The sequence below is a fragment of the Otolemur garnettii genome, unplaced genomic scaffold (genome assembly GCF_000181295.1).
Source record: "Otolemur garnettii isolate 467f Iridium unplaced genomic scaffold, OtoGar3 scaffold00101, whole genome shotgun sequence".
NCBI lineage: Eukaryota > Metazoa > Chordata > Mammalia > Primates > Galagidae > Otolemur > Otolemur garnettii.
In genome coordinates this window covers 5,224,826-5,243,906 of record NW_003852496.1, presented here as the reverse complement: position 1 = coordinate 5,243,906, position 19,081 = coordinate 5,224,826, and the positions used below count along the sequence as shown (strand labels likewise).

The window sequence follows — 19,081 nt, the reverse complement described above, 5'->3', positions numbered from 1 at the left end:
GGCAAGAGAATTGCTTAAGCCCAAGAGTTGGAGGTTGAGAGTTTGAGGTTGCTGTGAGCTGTGATGCCACAGCGCTCTACTGAGGGCAACATAATAAGACTTTGTCTCAAAAAAAAAATATATATATATATACATAAAATATAAAAAATCCATTCTTAATTAATAGACTATACAAAAACAGGATCTCAACCATTAGGGTTCCATTTGGACCATAAGAATTTTTTTTTTTGGTAGAGACAGAGTCTCTCTCATCTTATCGCCCATGGTAGAGTGCTGTGACGTCACAGCTCACAGCAATCTCCAGCTCCTGGGCTTAGATAATTCTCTTGCCTCAGCCTCCCGAGTAGCTGGGACTATAGACGCCCGCCACAAAGCCCAGCTATTTTTTGGTTGCAGTTCGGCCAGGGCCGGGTTTGAACCCACCACCCTCGGTATATGGGGCCTGAGCCCTACCCACCGAGCCACAGGCGCTGCCCTGGATGATAAAAATTTTTAATAATTCCCAAGTCAGATCTATCTATAATACCATTTGACAAGCACAGAACTGATTCCCAAACATAGAGGCCACAACCTACTCCCCTAACAACAGCACAACAGAGCCAGGGACCTTTCCAGCTGGGGAGATTGGGGAAGCACGGCCAGCCCTGCCCATCACTGGGCCATCTTGGGATGTCAAGAGCATCAAATCTCTAAGGGGAAATTCTGAGGAAGAACTTGCCAAATTAGCAAATAGGGATGGATCCAAAGTTGGGGGGTGGTGGAGAAGGCCCTAGAGCAGTGGTTCTCAACCTTCCTAATGCCGTGACCCTTTAATACAGTTCTGCATGTTGTGGTGACCTCCAATCATAACATTATTTTCATTGCTACTTCATAACTGTAATTTGGCTACTGTTATGAATCGTAATGTAAATATCTGATATTAGGCGACTCCTGTGAAAGGGTTGTTCGACCCCCAAAGGGGTCGTGACCCACAGGTTGAGAACTGCTGCTCTAGAGGTTGTGGGTCTCCTTTGGGACTCGATTCCCTCTGCTGGGACTTAGAGTTGCATTAGAGTTGCCACTTCTCTCCACATAAGCACTGATGTGATAAATATAGCTCCCGACCAATTTCCCGCGACTGGCTCACGAGTTGTGATTTTTATGGGCTCTCTCTTCTGCCCCTCCACCCTTAGCATATTATTATGGATTACCAGTGGCTTCAGCGCCTTTCCAACTGGCAGGAAATGGTACAAACACAGATGGAAGTTTCCCGGTTAAAACCCTCTTAACAAAAGTCATAAAACAAAAAAGCCCAGCCCCTCTGTCATGCTGCCAGCTTGGAAACAAGTGGGAGGAGAAAAATGGGAGACTGATTCCTTCAGCTCTTGCTAAATAGATCCTTTAAGTGTAAGGGGGCTGGCAGTGTAGTAAACGGTCATGTCTGAGGGCTTTGGTTTTAATGCGCACGAAGCTCTCATCATCAAGGGCAAAATGAGGGGCTGGGAACCCCAGACCAGAGTAGTGCTCGGTCCTCCTCCCAGAGACCTGACTGCTCGCAGGCGGATGTGACACCATGGTGACACTGCTGACAGGGACCAGAGCTAGATTCAGCAGAAGGCCTGGCTTGGTGCTGGGTGCTTCAGGGCACCCAGAGATGGTCCCTGCCCTGAGGGGCTCCAAAGGCAGCTGGGGACTCAGAATTAACACTTGAGAAGTATGGACTGGGAGTGAGACTGGAATTTGTACCAGCTCAGTCATTGTGTGACACTGGCCACTCACTCCTCTTGGGCCTCCATATCACCACCTGCAAATGCCCAGGTCAGACATTCTTTGAGATGGCGAGTGATACGAAGCAGTATAGAACCAAATGCTGAACTATGGCAAGACTGCAGATGGCTCAGAGAGCGCCGAGGGGCAGGGAACCGTCCCAAGGGCCTGAGGTGGTGAGTCTACCACTTCCCCCCACTTCTCAAGTCTCAGTGGTGACCTCTTCCCTCACCTCTTCCTAAGAGTAAGCCCCGAACAGTACCACCTCAGGGAGCCTGCCCAGATCTCCCAGTGCTGTTGGTCACTCCCCTGATCTGTCTCCTTAGTTGGCCAGAGAGCACCTGGAGAAAGGCCCCATCTGATCTGTCTTTCCATTCCCCAGGTCCTGTCACCCAACTAGAGTTAAAAAAAAAAAAAAGTTTGGGCGGTGCCTGTAGCTCAGTGGGTAGGGCATTGGCCACATGCATCAGGGCTGGTGGGTTCGAACTCAGCCCTGGCCTGGGAAAAACAAAAAAAAAATAGCCAGGCATTGTGGCAGGTGCCTGTAGTCCCAGCTACTTGGGAGGCTGAGGCAAGAGAATCACTTAAACCCAAGAGTTGGAGGTTGCTGTGAGCTGTGATGCCACGGCACTGTACCAAGGGCAACATAGTAAGACTATGTCTCAAAAAAAAAAAAAAAAGTTTGTGGTACTGAATCAAACTGATTGCAAAGGGGGACTGTGCAGATGGCCCTGACAGTTGTATGGGGTGGCAGTGACTGGAGTGCAGGTCATCCCCGAGTCTGCCTCCTTCCCTCTGAAAGTCCAAACAAGTCCCTCACAACCAGCACAGATGTCCCTGCCCCTGCACAGAGGTGACTTAGCCTCTTATGCCCTCGGCTGCTCTGTCATTGTGCAAGCACCTTCTCCGAATGGACCCACACCTCTCCCACACACAGGTGTGCACACAAACTCATACACACAGGAAGGCCTGAACCACCTTTCCTCAAATCCTTCTAGAAACCTCAGTCCATGCCCCCCATACATCCCACCTTCCAGTGGATGTACAGGGAGGTACACACACTGAAAGCTCGGAGCTGTCAGCCCCCTGAAGCACATTAATCAGAGATGGACTTCCCTGAAAAGCTTTGGTGAATGCCTGCCCGCTGCCAAGCCTCTGTTAATGGAAATCACCTCTATCTCCTCATTGCTTTCCTGCCTCTTTTATCACAACCTTGTAAAAGGGCAATTAGTTTTGGACAATTAAAATGATTAACTCACCAGATGTAAGTGCTGGAGCATCTCCACATATCTGCAGAGGAAAAGAGGGTTGAGGCTGCATTAATTCCCATCCTGTATAAGCCTGGGAGGGGTGATGTTTTGTTTACAAGCTCAAGGCCACAGGCAGCTGCTTGGGGACTCACGCTTTCTCTGAAGACAGCAGCTCCTGTGCGATGACAAGGGCTCTGGACTGTCCTTCCACCTGCAGGAGGAAACAAAGCCATTAAGAGGGGCAGGTACTAAGGGTTTCTAGAGGGGCCACCAAGCTGCTGGAGACAAGGTCCAGTGTATCTTGGACTGTGTCTCGGTACTCATTAACTGTGTGTCTTCAAAAAGTTACTTAACCTCTCTGCATATTCAGAGCATCTAACTCAGAAGGTTGTTGAGCTAAGGCCCAACATGGTGTCTGACACATAATAAATGCTCAATAAATGGCTCCTAGCGTTATGGTGTGACCTTTGCCTCCCACCCCACGGCCCCACCAATCTTGAGCAGCCTGTGGTTCTCTGGACCAGGGAGTCCCCTCTTCCTTCCTCTCATGCACATGCTACTCCCTCCACGTCCTTTCCCCCGCCTGCCTAGGCAGCCCCCAGTCATCGTTTAAGCCTCAGCCATGGTATCACCTCCTCCAAGAAACCTCTCCTGATCCCTATCCCTGAGCTGGATGGGTCAGGTGCCCTTTCTGAACATTCCCCTCTCATGACCCCCATCATTACCACAAGGCAATTACATCTCCACTGGAGGGTAGGGACCATGAACTTCACCGGTGCATGATCAGTGCTTAACACATAAGTAGGTCTTTGTTGTTGGAAAGAATAAATGAGCGAATGAATGAGTGAATGAGGAATGAATGTTCACTCCACTTGGGAAGAACTAACTGTATAGGCTGACCCCAGAAGGTGAGCTAGTTAACTCATCTGAGCCCCACTTCCACACCTGTCAGATCTGGGAATAATCTGAGATCATGTATATAAACAGGAAGGATGGGTGGGGGCTGAGACAAAGACAGATGCCTGGGCCTTCTGCCAAAAGCAGGCTCCTCCTCTGTGGCCCCAAACCTGCCGGATATCAGACACAGTTGGTGGCTGGGATCCAGGGGTACAAAGACACACAGGCAACCTGACGAAACAGACGAGGCAGCCAGGCATGGCTGGTGGCAGGTAGCCCCCAGTGGAGCAGAGGGCACTCAACCAGGACACCTGGCTCTGGTTCCAGCTCATCCACTGCCGCCCAGTATTATGCTGCACAAGTCACTTTCAAGGTCAAACCTTGGTTTCCCCATGTATGAACAAACCAACCTCTAATTTCCTTCTGTGCTGAACCTTGAGTGTTACTAAACTGGGGAGTCACTCACTGATCAAGCAAACAATAGACTCTAGTGCTGAGAAAGTCACTGACTACCTGCTGAGAGGGCAAATGCACGAAGGCACAGTTAAAAGCATTGACTCTGGCCAGGCATGCTGGTCCGCACCTACAATGCCAGCGCTTTGGGAGGCTGAGTCAGGAGGATCATTTAAGCACAGAAAGTTCAAGACTAGCCTGGCCAATACAATAAATCCCCTTCTCTACCAAAAATTAAAAAAAAAATTAGCCAGGCATAATTTAAAAATTAGCTAGGCATCAGCTACACAGGAGACTGAGCCAGGAGGACTGCTTGATCCAGGAGCTGGGAGCTGCAGTGAGCTATAATCATGCCACTGTATTCCAGCCTGGATGACAGAGGGAGACCCTATCTCAAAAAAACAAACAAAACCCCCCAAAAAACCATGGATTCTAGAACGAGGTAGTTTCCTGTCTCTGATTTTTACTAGTTGAACAAGTCATTTAACTCTGTGTCTCAATTTTCTTATCTGTGAAATGGGTGCAAAAGAACAGCATCTAGCACACATGCATGTTATGATATGGGGTTGAAATGAGTGTACATACGTGTGTGTGTGTGTATACACATGAATATCACACTCAGAACAGTGCCTGGCATATGGGAAGCAGTATAGAATTATTGGCTCTCATTATCCTTCTTGTTTTTATTATTGAGGTGGAACCAGGAAAAAAAGCCAAGTATTCACAGATGGAATAAAGTAAAACAAACTCAGAGAGTCAAGTAAGGGAGAGACAGTAACTGCACAATGAAGGCTGAGCCACTCCTCTGACAGCAGCAGCTGAGGCGTGGAAAGCAAGCGGAGTGTGGCATCAGTCACATCAACGTTCACATCTCAGCTCCAGTACTGCCTGATTGCATGACTTTCAGCAACCCCCTTTCTGAGCCTGAGTTTTTTCATCCAAAACACAGTGGGGAATAACCAACCTGATCTCACACACTCTGGTCTTTTTCAGGACACGCTCCTGACTCAGGGTCTTTGCACATGCTGTTCTCTCTTCTTTCAGTGATAGTCTCTGTTCAAAAGCTGCAACCTGGCTGTCCATGACTACCTGGCCTACAGAACACCCAAAGTCATTCTGTGCCCTGGGTTTCTTCAATCTTGGACATGTTGGAACAGAATAGTCTTTGTGGTAGGAGCTGTCCTGTGTACTGCAGGATAATAACAGCATCTATGGCTTCTATACACAGCCCCCAAATCCCCATTGTGACAACCAAAAATGTCTCTAGGACAATGTCTCCAGTGTCCTCATCTGGAAAATGGGTAAGCATCTCCACCCTGCAGGGAGGAGATGAGATGACGGACAGCAGTGGCTCCACTCAACGACCTTTACCTTGCTGTGCTTTTCATCAGAGCAGAAGCATCACCTAAGATCCTTACACACAGATGTTCAATAAAAGGTGTGATGACATGAGATACAGGGCCTAGTGTGTAGAGTTCCCTTCTCCAGCTGGTCCACCCCTAATAGTTTCCTGCCTAATAAACACATTGTTTGGGGGGATTTCAGTTCCTCCGCAACCCTCCCAGCAGAGCAGACCTCGGGGACAGGGTCAGTCTGCCTTCTGCTTCTCCCTGAGGCCTCTTTGGCTGGGGCGTCGCATCCTCTAAGGAGCAAGAGGGAAAACCTCAAGGCCCGCTGAGGCCCCTGCCCTCCTATGGGCACTGAACTATGGCTCACTGTGTCCCTTCTACATCTGCGGGACTAGTGCGGGGCTCTGTGGAAGGAGGAGCTCACTGTCCAACGCAGGGGCTTCTGCAGAGTCCTACATGAAAAAAGCCCTTGCAAGGGAAAATGTATTCTGCCAGGGCAGGCCTCGACGGCCTAAGAAAGCTGGGGGCAAGGCTTCCACCAGAGAATTATTCTATAGGGAAAAGGAAGAGGTCAGGAGACCTGAAGCTCAGTTTCTTCCCCTATAAAATGAGGACAGGAGTCAGGATGACCTCCAACCTTCTAGGAGCCAATGCTTCAATGTTCACTGGTCAGACGGAACGATGCTGAGAGCCCATGCTCTGGGGTTGGAGGGCCCAGGTTCAAATCCCGGGCCCCACCTCTTCCTATCCTATGCCCTTGGGCAAGTTATCTCTTACCTGAGACTCATGCAAAACAGGAATGGTACTAACACCTCCATTATAACGTAAGAGCTAGCATTACTGAGCACAGTATGTGCTAAGCATGGCTCTAAGCTTATTACACGTATCATCTCACTGAACCCTCCCAGCAGCCTATGAAGTGGGTGCTATTATTTTGCAGATGAGTAAATAGAGGCACAGATAAGCCCTACCCTTGCCCAAGGTCATTGCTATAGGGGGGCAGAGCCAAGATTCCAACCTATCTAGTCCATCTCTGATGTCCAAGCACTTAGGAGTGCCTGGCACACAGTAAGTACTTACTAAGTGGCATGTTTGCCCATCACAGAGAGTGGGAGTATGACCCTGGGAATACCTATTCTTTAACTGCCTGAAGGTGAGCAGGAGTCTAGCACTCCAGGAGGGGCCTGGGCTAGTCCCTCTGTACTGAGCTCTTCCTAATGAGGCAGTGGCCACAGTGGCACAGGAGAACTGGGAGGGAGGATGTCTGCACCCTCACCCCAACAAGGAGCTATGTGACCCTGGGTGAACTCCTCTCAGATGCCTCAGTTTCCTCATCTGGAAAATGGGTAAGCATCCCCACCCTACAGGGAGGAGATAAGATGACGGACAGCAGTGGCTACACCCTACCCAAACGTCTGAAGTTATTATCATTACCATTGTTACAGTCTCCGAGCTGCCGGGGACACACTTCTGTAAGGTCTGGGCACGGGGCACTCTGCACGTCCCTCTGAGCCCCTCCTCCCAGACGGGCATAGCCCTGCTTCAGCAACTCTGTGATGATGGATGTGTCTTCACCAGACGGCCAAGGAGGAGGCCTGGCAGGCCGTGTGCCCAAGTCTCCACTCAGAAGCTGCTTCTGGGCGTTGCCCAACTGGACCATTTAATGTAGATGTTTGTTTAACCAGGAAATGAACTCTGAGGCTGACGGCAGTGTTCAGGGACAGGCTTCTGGGAACAGGGTTCCTCCCAGGATCGTGGGGGCTGGGGGCCTGTCCCACTAGATTTCTCAGACAAAACTTTGGGTGTTAACACCAGAAGGCTGCCTGCCCCAGGGCCACCTCGCCCAGTGCCTTACCCCTGCCCCCAACAAACACTTGGCCATTCTAGGACCAGGGCAGATTGGGAGGATAGTCCTTCCAGGAAACCTCAAGGATAAACAGGGGACCATAGAAAGAGCCAGGAGTCCTGGTCCAATGTCTCCATGCCTCCATTTGCCCAGCTGTGAAATGGGGGCACTTTAGCCTCCTTCTTGGATAGCAATTCCCAAACTGTGGTCTGAGAGGTTCCCTCCTTCCCATCTACACATCTGTGTGAGCCTGGACAGTATTCCTTTAAGTCAACCAACTGACTGACTACAGAAGCACCCAGAAGAATCCAGCATCTTCTATTTGGCCAGACTGCTAACAGTATTTGTAAAAATATTAAAATGTTACTCTTCTCGCTAGGCATGGTGGCTCACACTGGTAATCCTAGCACTCTGGGAGGCTAAAGCGGGAGGATCCCTTGAGCTTAGGAGTTTGAGACCAGACTGAGCAAAAGCATGACTCTTGTCTCTACTAAAAACAGAAAAATTAGCCGGGCGTTGTGGTAGGCACCTGTAGTCCCAGCTATTCAGGAAGCTGAGACAGGAGGATAGCTTGAACCCAGGAGTTTGAGTTTGCTGTGAGCTAGGCTGAGGCCATGGCACTCTGGCCTGGATAAGAGTGAGATTCTGTCTTCAACAACAGCAACATAAAAAAATAACTATTTCCAAAAAAAAGAAGGTTACCCTTTTCACTAATTTTGATTGTTTTACAAAGTAAGGTTATTTTTTTCATAGAAATGCTATTTACACTAATACATTATGGGTTTACTGTATTTTAAAGTAAATTAAATAACAGATATTTTATTTTATTTTTTATGACAGAGCTGCAAGCTGTCGCCCTGGCTAGAGTGCCGTGGCATTAGCTCATAGCAACCTCCAATTCCTGGGCTCAAGCAATTCTCCTGCCTCAGCCTCTCATGTAGCTGGGACCACAGGCGCCCACCACAACTCCTGGCTTTTTTTTTTTTTTTGGTTGCAGCCATCATTGTTGTTTGGAGGGCCCTGGCTGGATTCGAACTGGCAGCTCAGGTGTATGAGGCCGGTTCCTTAGCCACTTGAGCCACAAGTGTCAAGCCAAATAATGGATATTTTAATTTTTTTTCAGATTTATTTTCTAATGTAGTAATTGTTGAAAAGATATGACTTATAGAAATAAAAACTCTTTGGGGCCCTCAATCATTTTTAGGAAGGTAGGAAGGTAGAAGGGTCTGAGATCAAAAAGTTCTTTTTTCTTAATTTCTATATATTATAGGGGTACAATTTCTTTTGGTTACATGCTCAAGTTAAGGTCGTAAGCGTGCCCGTCACCCAGACAGCATGTTCACTGTACTCATTACCAAGAGGTTTAGAGAACCACTGTCTTAGGTGCTGTCCCACAAGGGCATCAGGGGGTTGGAAAAGGAAAAGCTCTTCAAAATCACTAAAAAGCTACAGGGGAGTGAGGCGGCATCACACTGTATTATGCTATTCAGCCCTCAGTTGAACTCATCTCTAACTGAGAGCTCCAGTCTCTCAGCCACTCCCACCCACCTCCTTCTGTCTCTGACATCCTGAGTGGTTCCAGCTGCTCCCCAGCACCTAGAGAAAGAGGGGCCCTGTGACCTCTACTGCGGTCCTCCACGCCACACAGGAGGCTCAGTGTGATCCTGAAGCTCATCTTTTTTTCTCTACCTCTGGCTCTGTTTTGTTCATGCAGTTCCCTATGTCCAGAATGTCCTTGAAGTCTCAATAATCACATCTAGGTCACACGCTACACCTGAGATGGGACGGAGCACCAAGAAGGCCCTTGAAGCTCCCTAAGTGCCAGCCTTCTCAGCCATGCAGCCCCCCTGAAAAAATCCACGCCAATTGGCCGGACATGGTAGCTCACACTTCTAATCCTAGCACTCTGGGAGGCTGAAGCAGGAGGATCACTTGAGCTCGGGAGTTTGAGGCCAGCTTGAGCAAACTTGAGCAAGAGTAAGACCCTGTCTGTACTAAAAATAGAAAAACTAGCCAGGGGTTGTAGTGGCCATCTGTAGTCCCAACTACTTGGGAGGCAAGAGGGTTAGCCTAGAATTTTGAGGTTGCGTGAGCTGTAATAATGCCACGGCACTCAAGCTGGAGCAGCAGAGCAAGATTTTTGCCTCCAAAAAAAAAAAAAAAAAAAAACCCACATCCAGAAAGAGGGAAGAGGTCACCTTTCATGGCTCTTTCCAGCCCTAGGGAAATTTTCCTAATGAGTCTTTAACGCATTGAGGGTCCCAGCAAGAAGGCCTGCTAGAGTGTTGTGAAGAAACATCTGGAGACAGGACAGTGCTCCGGAAGCCAAACGCATGGGGCTCTAGACTCCGGGAGAGCAGTTTCCAAGAAAGAACTCTGTTGCAGACAAGGAATTCAGACAGGATTTCCAGCACGGTGCTGGAAAATTGAGAGAGAGCATTTGGGGGGACATGCCTCATTGCTCATCCTGGCTGCCACCTTGCTCTAGGTGGCAACACCGAGTAGAAAGAGGCAAAGGAGAGTAAACACGCCCTGGACAGCAAGCGGAGGAGGAGGAACCCGACAGAGTCCCCACCGTCTTCCAGTCTGCTTCCAGGACCAGCTGGTCCACTTCCAGTTCATGCTGACCAGTCCAGTTCCCAAACACAGGCTGGGGTGAATGTGGGTTTGGGCCGGCTACTTGAAAGACTTTCAATCTGGGAGAGAATCTTCAGCTCTAGCTGCAGTTTATAATAAATGCGTAGAAGGAGCTTGCTTCTTGGAATGCCCAAGTGAGGCGTCAGGAGAGCCAACTTCTACTCCTTACTTTGTCTCCAACCTGCTGAACAGCCCCGAGTGAGCTTTAGTTCTTATTCTTGTAGAATACAGCGATCTTGAGTAAATGTCATATACGCTGAACAGGAGGTTCCCCGGGCCCCTGGCAACCACCACTGTCTTCTCTGCGTCTGAGTCTGGCTATGCTAGTGCCTGTGAGCGGAATCTTGTAGCATGTGTCTGTCTGTGACTGGCTTCTGTCCTTGGGCATAACTGTCCTCCAAGTTCATCTACCCTATGGCAACTTAAGGATGAGTAACACTGTACTGTATGTATAGACTACATTTTCTGTCTCTCCCCTTTGTAGACAGACATTAAGAGAGCAGATTTCATGTTCAGTTTTCCTACCAAGGTTAAAAAAGAAGTAATCCCTAGACACCCCTCTCAGGTCTCACCCCACTGGAGCCCTAGGAGAGCAGCTGTGACCGTAACAGCAGCTCCTGGTGTCTCACAACAAGTGGCCAGTGCATGGCTCCCAAGAGACATAGTCCTCCCCATCTCCCTTCATTTTGAAAGATGTCTACCATGACCTCAACCCAAAGTTGGATTCTACGCCTTTGTTCTGCCTGTTCTTGCCTCCTGTAAGCCCTCCTTCTCGCCTCTCCACTTAACCACACCCTACTCTCCTCCAAGGAGGACTCAGGTCTCGCTGCCTCCTGAAAGCCCCCTCTGACGGCCTAACCTTGGGACCGGGAACACTCACAATGCTCACGGTTTAGCTCTCAAGCCAAGCTCTCAGGGGTTGTCCCACTACTGCTCCATCTGATACACAGACTTTTTTTCTTTAATTGTGAGACATAATATTCAGAGGTACAGATAAATGTGAATGCAAGGTTTAAAGATTATCACGGGAATAGCCTGCTCACTCTCCAACTCAACTGTAAGGTCCCTGAGGTTGCAGCTCCATTAGCTTCTTTCTCGGCATCCCCAATGCAGCTGAGGGCACCATGACTGCTGATCGCAGACACACACACAGACCCAAGTCCAAACTTCGGCAGGCATGTGTGAGTTCCTGAGCAGGCCCCAGTTCCGTGAGCCTAAGACCTTAGGAGTTTCCTGGCTCACCGTCCAGCCTTTCCTGGAGCCTGGGATGCTGCATTTCTAACAAGGGCCACATACAGCACTCTGGGCAGCAAGGTCAGGAAGGAGAAAGCAAGAGTGAAGATGACCTTGTGGACCAAATCCCAAACAACTGGGACAAGGGGCATGTCTGAGGCTCAACTGAGAGGAAACTCAGCCACAGAACAAACTCTTCCAGGGCCAGGGGATCCCAACTGTCCTCACGTCCAGCCTGTTGGCCCTGATAACCTCCAAGCCCTCTTAAGTCCCTGAGGAAGGAGTATGAGACACACTGGCCTAAGCATCCAGGTCACCTCTGGGGACCTCTGAGCCCCTATTCTCTCCTACCTCCTCTGAGCTCTCAGTGTCTGCAGCCCTCCTCCTCCTCTGCTCCCACGCCCTAACATGTCTCTTGTGGCACTGTGGTGACCTACAGCACACTCTGCAGTTACTAGGGAGCCAGAGAGAAGCATCAGGAATATTAAAAGACGAGGGGTTAACTCCCATCTCTACCACGCTCTGTGCAGCGTACGTTATCCAGGACCAAACAAGTGTTCTCATTTTAGTAAACTGTTATGCATTCAAGTTTGTTTTCCCTGCTTAAATACAGGAACCGACTCTAAGATGTACATTTACTTATCAGCTCATCTGAAAATATTCATTGAATACTTTTTTTATGTACTAGGCAGCAAGGATGCGGTCATCAATAGGACAAACATGGTCCCTGCCCTCCTGGGGTTATTCTGGGGGTGGGGAAGGCAAGCAATGTGCAAGCAGAGAAAGAAAGAGCATAATGACAGCACAAGGCAAGAGGAAATCTGCAGATGCTCAGGGAGGCCTTTAACTTGAGACCTGTAGCTGGCCGTGTAAAGGGCAGGGAGAGTGCTTCAGATGGAGATGCTGCAAGTGCAAAGGCCCTGAGGTGGGCTGAAGGAAGGGACAGAACTCTTTTTTTGTATCTTTCGTGATGCCCACTCAAAGAACTGCGTGTCTGTTGAATTTTATTTGATCTGTGATTAAGACATGGCAGCAAGAAGATGAAATGCCAGGGATTCAGATCTTTCAAATTTAGTGCCAACTTCAAGAATAGCAAACACAGCTGGGTGCGCTTTAGGAGGCCAAGGTGAGAGGACTGCTTGAGGCCAGGAGTTTGAAGCTAGAATAGGAAACACAAGAGGAGAAGCAGGCTGAGGGATGGGAAGAGAACAGCTCAATTCAGGATGAGTTTGAGTTGTCTGGAGGACTTCCAAGGGCATCTGGAAGCTTGAGTCTGGGGTCAAACCAGAAGGTCTGTTCTGGGATTACAAACTGTGAAGTGCTGGCAGCTGGCCTGGAATGGGCGGCCCACATAGAGGACACAGAACGAGGGATACGGGCTGGGGTCGGCCGAGCCTTGGGAAATGCCTAAGATGGAGGAATATGCCGAGTTGAGTCAGAGAAGTAGGAAGAGGACCAGAAGAGGACGGTGGTGGGAACAGGAAGACCCCAAAGAGGGTGAGGCCACCAGGGCTGAGCTCAGGTGTTGGGTAAGATGGGGTCTGATGTGAACAGGGGGAGAGGGCCTGGCTCATGGAGGTCAGTGTCACACCAACTGCAGCAGCAGGACAAGTGGAGGACTGAGGGAGGCTTGATATGGTTGTGGGTGGGGGAAGATCTGAAGAATCTCCCTAGCCAGCTCTCTTGCTTTCTTCAACCTCACTTTTCTCCAGCCACACTGATCCCCCCAGAAGCTCACAGGTTCATCCCTACCCATCCCACTGTTGTGCTTTCTCCCTGGAGCGTCACACTTCTTTTTGACATGTAGTTTTACTTGGTCTCCCTTGGCAGAATACCATGGTGTCACAGCTCACAGCAACCTCAAACTCTTGGACTCAAGTGATCCTCTTGCCTCAGCTTCTTGAGTGCCGGGACTATAGGCACCTGACAAAACACCCAGCTATTTTTAGAGACGGGGTCTTGCTCTCGCTAAGGCTGGTCTCTAACTCCTAAGCTCAAGCAAGCCACCCACCTTGGCCTCTCAGCACTGGAATTATAGGTGTGAGCCACCACACCCGGCCAAACTTGGTACCTCTTGATCCTTCACACCATTCAGCTCCCTGCTCAAAGTGTTTCCTCCTCATCAAAAAGGCTTCCCTGGGAGCTGGAACCCTTCTGCGCTATCAGTAGGAATGTAAAAAGGCATGGCTGCTGTGGGAAACTGTATGATGGTATCTCAAAAAAACAAAACATACAATTACCACATGATCTAGCAATTCCATGTCTGGGTATATGCCCCAAAGTACTGAAAACGGGGTCTTGGAGAGAGATTTGTACATCCAGGTAGAGAGCAATATTCACAACAGCCAAGAGATGGAAACAATCCAAATGCTCACAGACTAATGACTGGATGAGAAGCATGTGGTCTGTCTGTACAACAGAATACGACTCAGCCTCAAAAAGGAAATCCTGACCAGGACTACCACGTGGATGGACCTGGAGGGCATAGTGCTAAGCGAAACCAGTCAGCACAAAAGGATGAACAGCGTGTGTTTCCACCCATATGAGGTACCTAGGGCAGTACAACACACAAGACAGAAAGTGGAAGGGGGGAGGAGGAGGAGGGACGGGGAGTTAGTGTTTTAAGGGCAACAGACTTTCATTTCAGGAAGATGTTCTGGAGATGGATGGTGGTGATGGTTTGCAGCAATGTAGAAGGACTTACTGCCATTGAACTGCACAACTAAAACTGGTTGAGATGCAGATTTTATGTTAGATCAATTTTACCACAATTCAAAAAAAATTAGAAAGGCCTTCTCTAGCCGCCCTAGCTAAGATCACCCAGCCCCTCCCCAGGAGCTCTGTCCCTCACGTGGTCAGTTCGGCCTCGACAGCACCTGTCACCAGCTAACTCCATCTTGGAAGTTTCCTAGCTTGTCTCCCACCTTCTCTAGAATATAAAACCCCACCTGGGCAGGCAGGGACTGGGTCTGACTTGTCCCTGCTGCTGTATCTTCAGCCTTCAGAAGGGGCCTGGCACAAAGCAGCTGCTCAGGAAGTATTAATACTTATGAAGTGTGATTCTGTGGAAGAAGAGGAGGGGCCCCAAAACAACGGAGGGAAGAATAAAGAGAAAAGAGAAGCCCAAAGGGGAGGGCGTGCAAGTCTGATGGGCGACCAGGGCTGTTTTCTGGGACTTCTGGGAATGAGAAGTACAGGTTGCAGCCTGAGGAAGCTGACAGAGGCTTAGAGCTGCCTCCCCGAGGACTAGGAGACTGAGCGTTTGCAGCCAGGCCAGCGGCAGGCCTGTGCATCTGGCTCAGAAGTGTGCGGCGTGAGAAAGGGCAGGTTTACCCCAGGCTGGGGATGGGCCTGGTGGTGACCACCCTTTGACTGGGAGCAATGGTTGAGATGAGGCTACAGATGCAAGGACTGGTGGCACAGGTCAGCTGGCTGGGCAGGGCAGAGGACCGGGCATGTGGGCCCAGCTGCGCAGGAGATGCCTGACCAGGGAGGGCAAGGGCCACGGGAACCCGGGCCAGACTGAGGGAAGCAAACACGGCCAGGAGACTCAGACAAGGGAGGGGGTCCCTGGGAGGGGCCGCCAGCTCCAGGGCTGGTCTCCTGGGAACTGGTATTTAACGTGAAAAGTCCCCGTTCGGCTCATTGTCAGGGAGGACCCACAGGCCAGACAGCCTCTGAATGTACCCTTTCATAAGAAGAGCTATTTTTATGTACCTCTCACTTTTCCTTTTTTCCCCTCCCTCTTTCCTTCCACCTACACCCTTTGTATGTCTCTGAGTGGGCGAGCAGGAGAGGTCAGACGCATGGGTGATCCAGCTGGGCTGGGCCTCCTGCCCTGTTCCAAAAACCTCTCCCCTCCTGACCTGAAACATCTGGCGAGGGTGGGGCTCACCACTGCACCCCCAAACATGACTCCTGAGGCCCGGCATGGGTGACCCTGCCGTCATTCACACCCTGCCTGTCTGCTCTTCTGAGGTAGTGGAGATGGGAAACCCTCGGTCCCATTTCCCACACAAGGAGACCAGGGCACAGTGAAGTCTTTGCCTTCTGGAGAAACGGAATTCTGAACACAGAGGTGGACAAATGAATAAAGAGTAAATGACCCTTCTCCCCACTCCCAGCCCACCCAAATCCCACTGCTTACAGGAGCTGGAGTGGATCCTCCTTTCCCACCCCCACTGCAGTTCAGGGAGCTGGGAGCCCTCCTGCACAGAGGAGGGCCGGGGAGCCTGCTCCAAAGGGCCCTCCAGGTAATGCAGCAGATACGGGGACTAAACCTGTGCCTGCTCTCTGACCCACCCTCCGCAGTGTGCCCAGAGCCGTGTGCACTGCTTTATGGCAGTGCTCATGGGAGAGCAAACAAATGGGAAACATCCCAAATGTTCACTGTAGACGTTCCGCACCTTCCCCCCAGCACATCCAGGAAAAGGAGTATTGTGGCATTCAGAGCTCCAGGTACCTGCGCAGGAATCTCTACCATACCACTGAAAGAACCCAACCAAGTCACTGCGGGCTTCTTACAGGGTGACACAACCTACGTAAAGATAACAACCCATAAAACAATGTGCTTTGTGAGGGAACAGGCTTCAGGAATACGAGTCCAAGGGGACTTCAACAATCATCTACAATGATCTGATACGTGAGGAGGACAATCTGGTAGAGCACACCCTACCCAAGGCAAATCCTGAAGGTGATTCCAACTCTGAAATACCACGCGAGCCCCATCAGAGAGGAGGAGAGGGCAAGAGGGCAGGGACCCTCAGTCTCATCAGCATATGAGAAGTCTGGGCTCCAGGTAACCATCCCACATGCTGAAAAGATGAGCCTGGACCCATACTCCTGCCTCTGTGCCCTCAGAAGGACAGGGTGCTTCACCTGACCCTGGCCCCTGCAGGTCACATAAGCAGGACAGGGTGGTCCTGTCTGACCCTGGCCCCTGTAGGTCATGTAAGGGGCTCCTATTTGGGGCAGGAGCTGCCTCACCTTCGTGACTACTGGTGTTGCCGCTGTTTCCCTATTCTGGGCCACAGTCTCACCCCAAAGCTCTGACCTTTGCATGTCCTTTTCCTGCGTGGCAGGCATTGTTCTAAGTCTCCCTACACCTATCTATTCTTGTAAGCATTCTGAAGCAGAGGCCGTTATTGTTCTGATTTTACACATGAGGAAATTAAGAATCAGAGTGGTTAAGAAGCTGCACACGTCACTCAGCTAGCAAGTGGCAAAGCTGGGTTCCAACTTCTTAATCCCCAGCTGCCTCTTGCCAGCTCCTGATTCCTGGGGGTCTCCAAACAGCAGACAGGAAGCTAAAAGGCTGGGAAATTGACTGTCAATGCCCAGGGTCCCACAACTTCACATCTGCATCTTCACAGTGGTCCCTAGCAGGCCAGAACCTGTCCTCCCCTCCTTCACTCTGCTGCTCAGATTCAGAAATAACAGATAATTATGTCTCATGTGGCTGGAACTCTCACATTTATGTTCTCATTCAACCCTCCCACAATCCAGGAGTTACTATTATTGTTCCCATTTTAGAGATGGAGAGGCTGAGGCCCCATGATGCTGAGTGACTGGCCAGTGGTGACACAGCTGTAGGAGGAGATGCAGGAGGTCCCAGAGAAAGGTTTCACAGAGAACGTGGTGACGGTGCTGGGACACCATCACAAAGTGGAAGACCCTGAGATGCAGACAGTTGCACACGGGAGCCCCACTGCCCCCTGGGTCCTTTAAGTTTCCCGGGCTGGTGCCCAGACCTGACTCCCATTTCAGTGTGGAGACCAAATTGCTGAAGATAACTAACTCTTTCTTCTCCCAGAGTCCATGACCCCAGGGATGTCTGAAAAAGTCAAAATCATCTCCAAATGAGCACCACAGAGTCAAGGCCCACCCTCCCTTCTCTCAAAGGAACCAATAATTACTTCTTGGCAGGATGGAGGAATGGGGAGGTAAGAGAAAGCCTGAAGTGACAATTATCACTGGACTTGAGGCCTATGTGTGAGCCCCAACCCTTTGATCACCAGCTGTGTGACTGTGGGCTAGTTACTTAACCTCTCTGAACTTCTGTGTCCCCAACTGTAAAACAGGGATAAAGGTGGTGACTTTGAAGTTGTTGTAAGAAGTAAAAGAGATGACAAACGTGGACATACTCAGGATGCCAAACAGACAGTCCAGTAGTGAGAGAGGGAGACATGGGGACACATGTGGGAAGGGAAGGGGCGGGGATAGTGAAGGAGCAGGTGGAGGGAGAAGGACCCGATGAGGTGGGGGCAGAGAGGAGGAGGGCCCGGTGTGGGCAACAGCTCGTCAGGGCTCCCCCACACTTGGTAAGTAACTGGAAACACTGTCCAGAGGGACAAATGAATTTTCTAAAGAAATCAAGTGTATGGAAACAAAATGAAAGACATCCCCATCTCTTAAACGCTTGGTAAACACCAGCCCTTCTGCTGTTTGCTTCTCCGAATGACAGCCTTCTTTAAACAACGTGACAAACCTAACCCAGGCTTGGAAGGGAGGATGGGGAGTGGGAGACTCGCAGAAAAAGGTGCCTGTGGAGGTCTGTGGTGTGGGGGACTATGCGCCCTGCCTCCCAGCTGCCCCTCAACAGGCAGGAACGGCCTAGATGATGGGTGGGGGGATTTCAGGCTGGTCTCAACCTTCCTAGACTGTTCCACTGCAGCACTCGTGTCCTCTGTGTCTAAACTCCTGGCCCGCATCACCCTGTGATGCCCAGGATGCCACCCATTAGCTGTGTGCCCCTGGGCAAGTTCTGGCCCTCTGGCTGTTTCTGCAGATTTCAAATGTGGGAAACACTTTCTGACTCCTAGAAGGTATGCGAGGGAGGGCTGAGACCACATCTGTGAATGAGTCAGACCGGCTCACCAGGGGTACTCAACACAGACCATACATAACACCAGCATTGGCACTGATGTGCCCAGTAAGGAGGTCTGGGTCTTCACCATGATTTAGGCCTAATCACCATCAATCCCCAGACAAACAAAATTCTTCCATCAGCCCTAACCACCAACAGCACCACTGCAAGGCCAGGGGGACCAGATTTCCTTCTAAAAATCCTCTTTTCAGCTCACAAAACTAGTTTATATCCTTTAACATAACTCATCCTCATGATTTCCACCTTCAGAGATGAGGAAACTGAGGCCCTGGGGCCCAGGTCCCTGGAATCCAAGGGTATCTTGACTTAAATCGGGCAGCTCTATTCTGCTGCACCCACAAAGGCTCTGGAAACCTCTAAACCTCCTCAGACCGGAGAGGGTGTCAGCAGGTATCCTCGCATCACCAGGCAGGACCAGGTGGGCTGTGACGTAAGGAGCCCTGCAAGATGACCCAGCCTCTGTACTCAGCTGTGTGCAAACAGCTCTCTCTGCACCAAGAGAGGAAGGAGCAGAGCTGTCACTGTCACTCGCCACCTTCACATCTTCAACGTACACATCCCATCGACCCATTCCTGGCTGGGCATCCTACCTTGTGGGTGAGGCTGGGGTCTCTTGGAGCACTGTCCTCCTCCTCTGAGCTTCTCTGCTCTTCATCCGATGTGAGGTCCTCTTTTGGGGCCACCACCGAGATGGGACAGACTTTGTAGGGCTCTGTGTAGGCGCTGGATCAAAGCAGGGGAGAGAAGGGTTAGAGCTTCTTCAGCAAAGGCAAAGAAACCCGCC

General features: G+C 50.3%; 1 protein-coding gene across 1 annotated transcript in view; it reads right to left on the bottom strand.

Moving 5' to 3' along the window:
• Positions 1–19,081, bottom strand: part of FGD5 (FYVE, RhoGEF and PH domain containing 5) — a 136,466-nt gene that overhangs the window by 64,483 nt on the left and 52,902 nt on the right. Inside the window, exons 2-4 of the mRNA XM_003796218.3 lie at positions 18,888–19,020; positions 3,149–3,207; positions 3,006–3,036 (exon numbers count right to left, since the gene is read on the bottom strand). Of these exons, the coding sequence (XP_003796266.1) occupies positions 3,006–3,036; positions 3,149–3,207; positions 18,888–19,020 (223 nt within the window). The remainder of the gene's footprint in view (positions 1–3,005; positions 3,037–3,148; positions 3,208–18,887; positions 19,021–19,081) is intronic.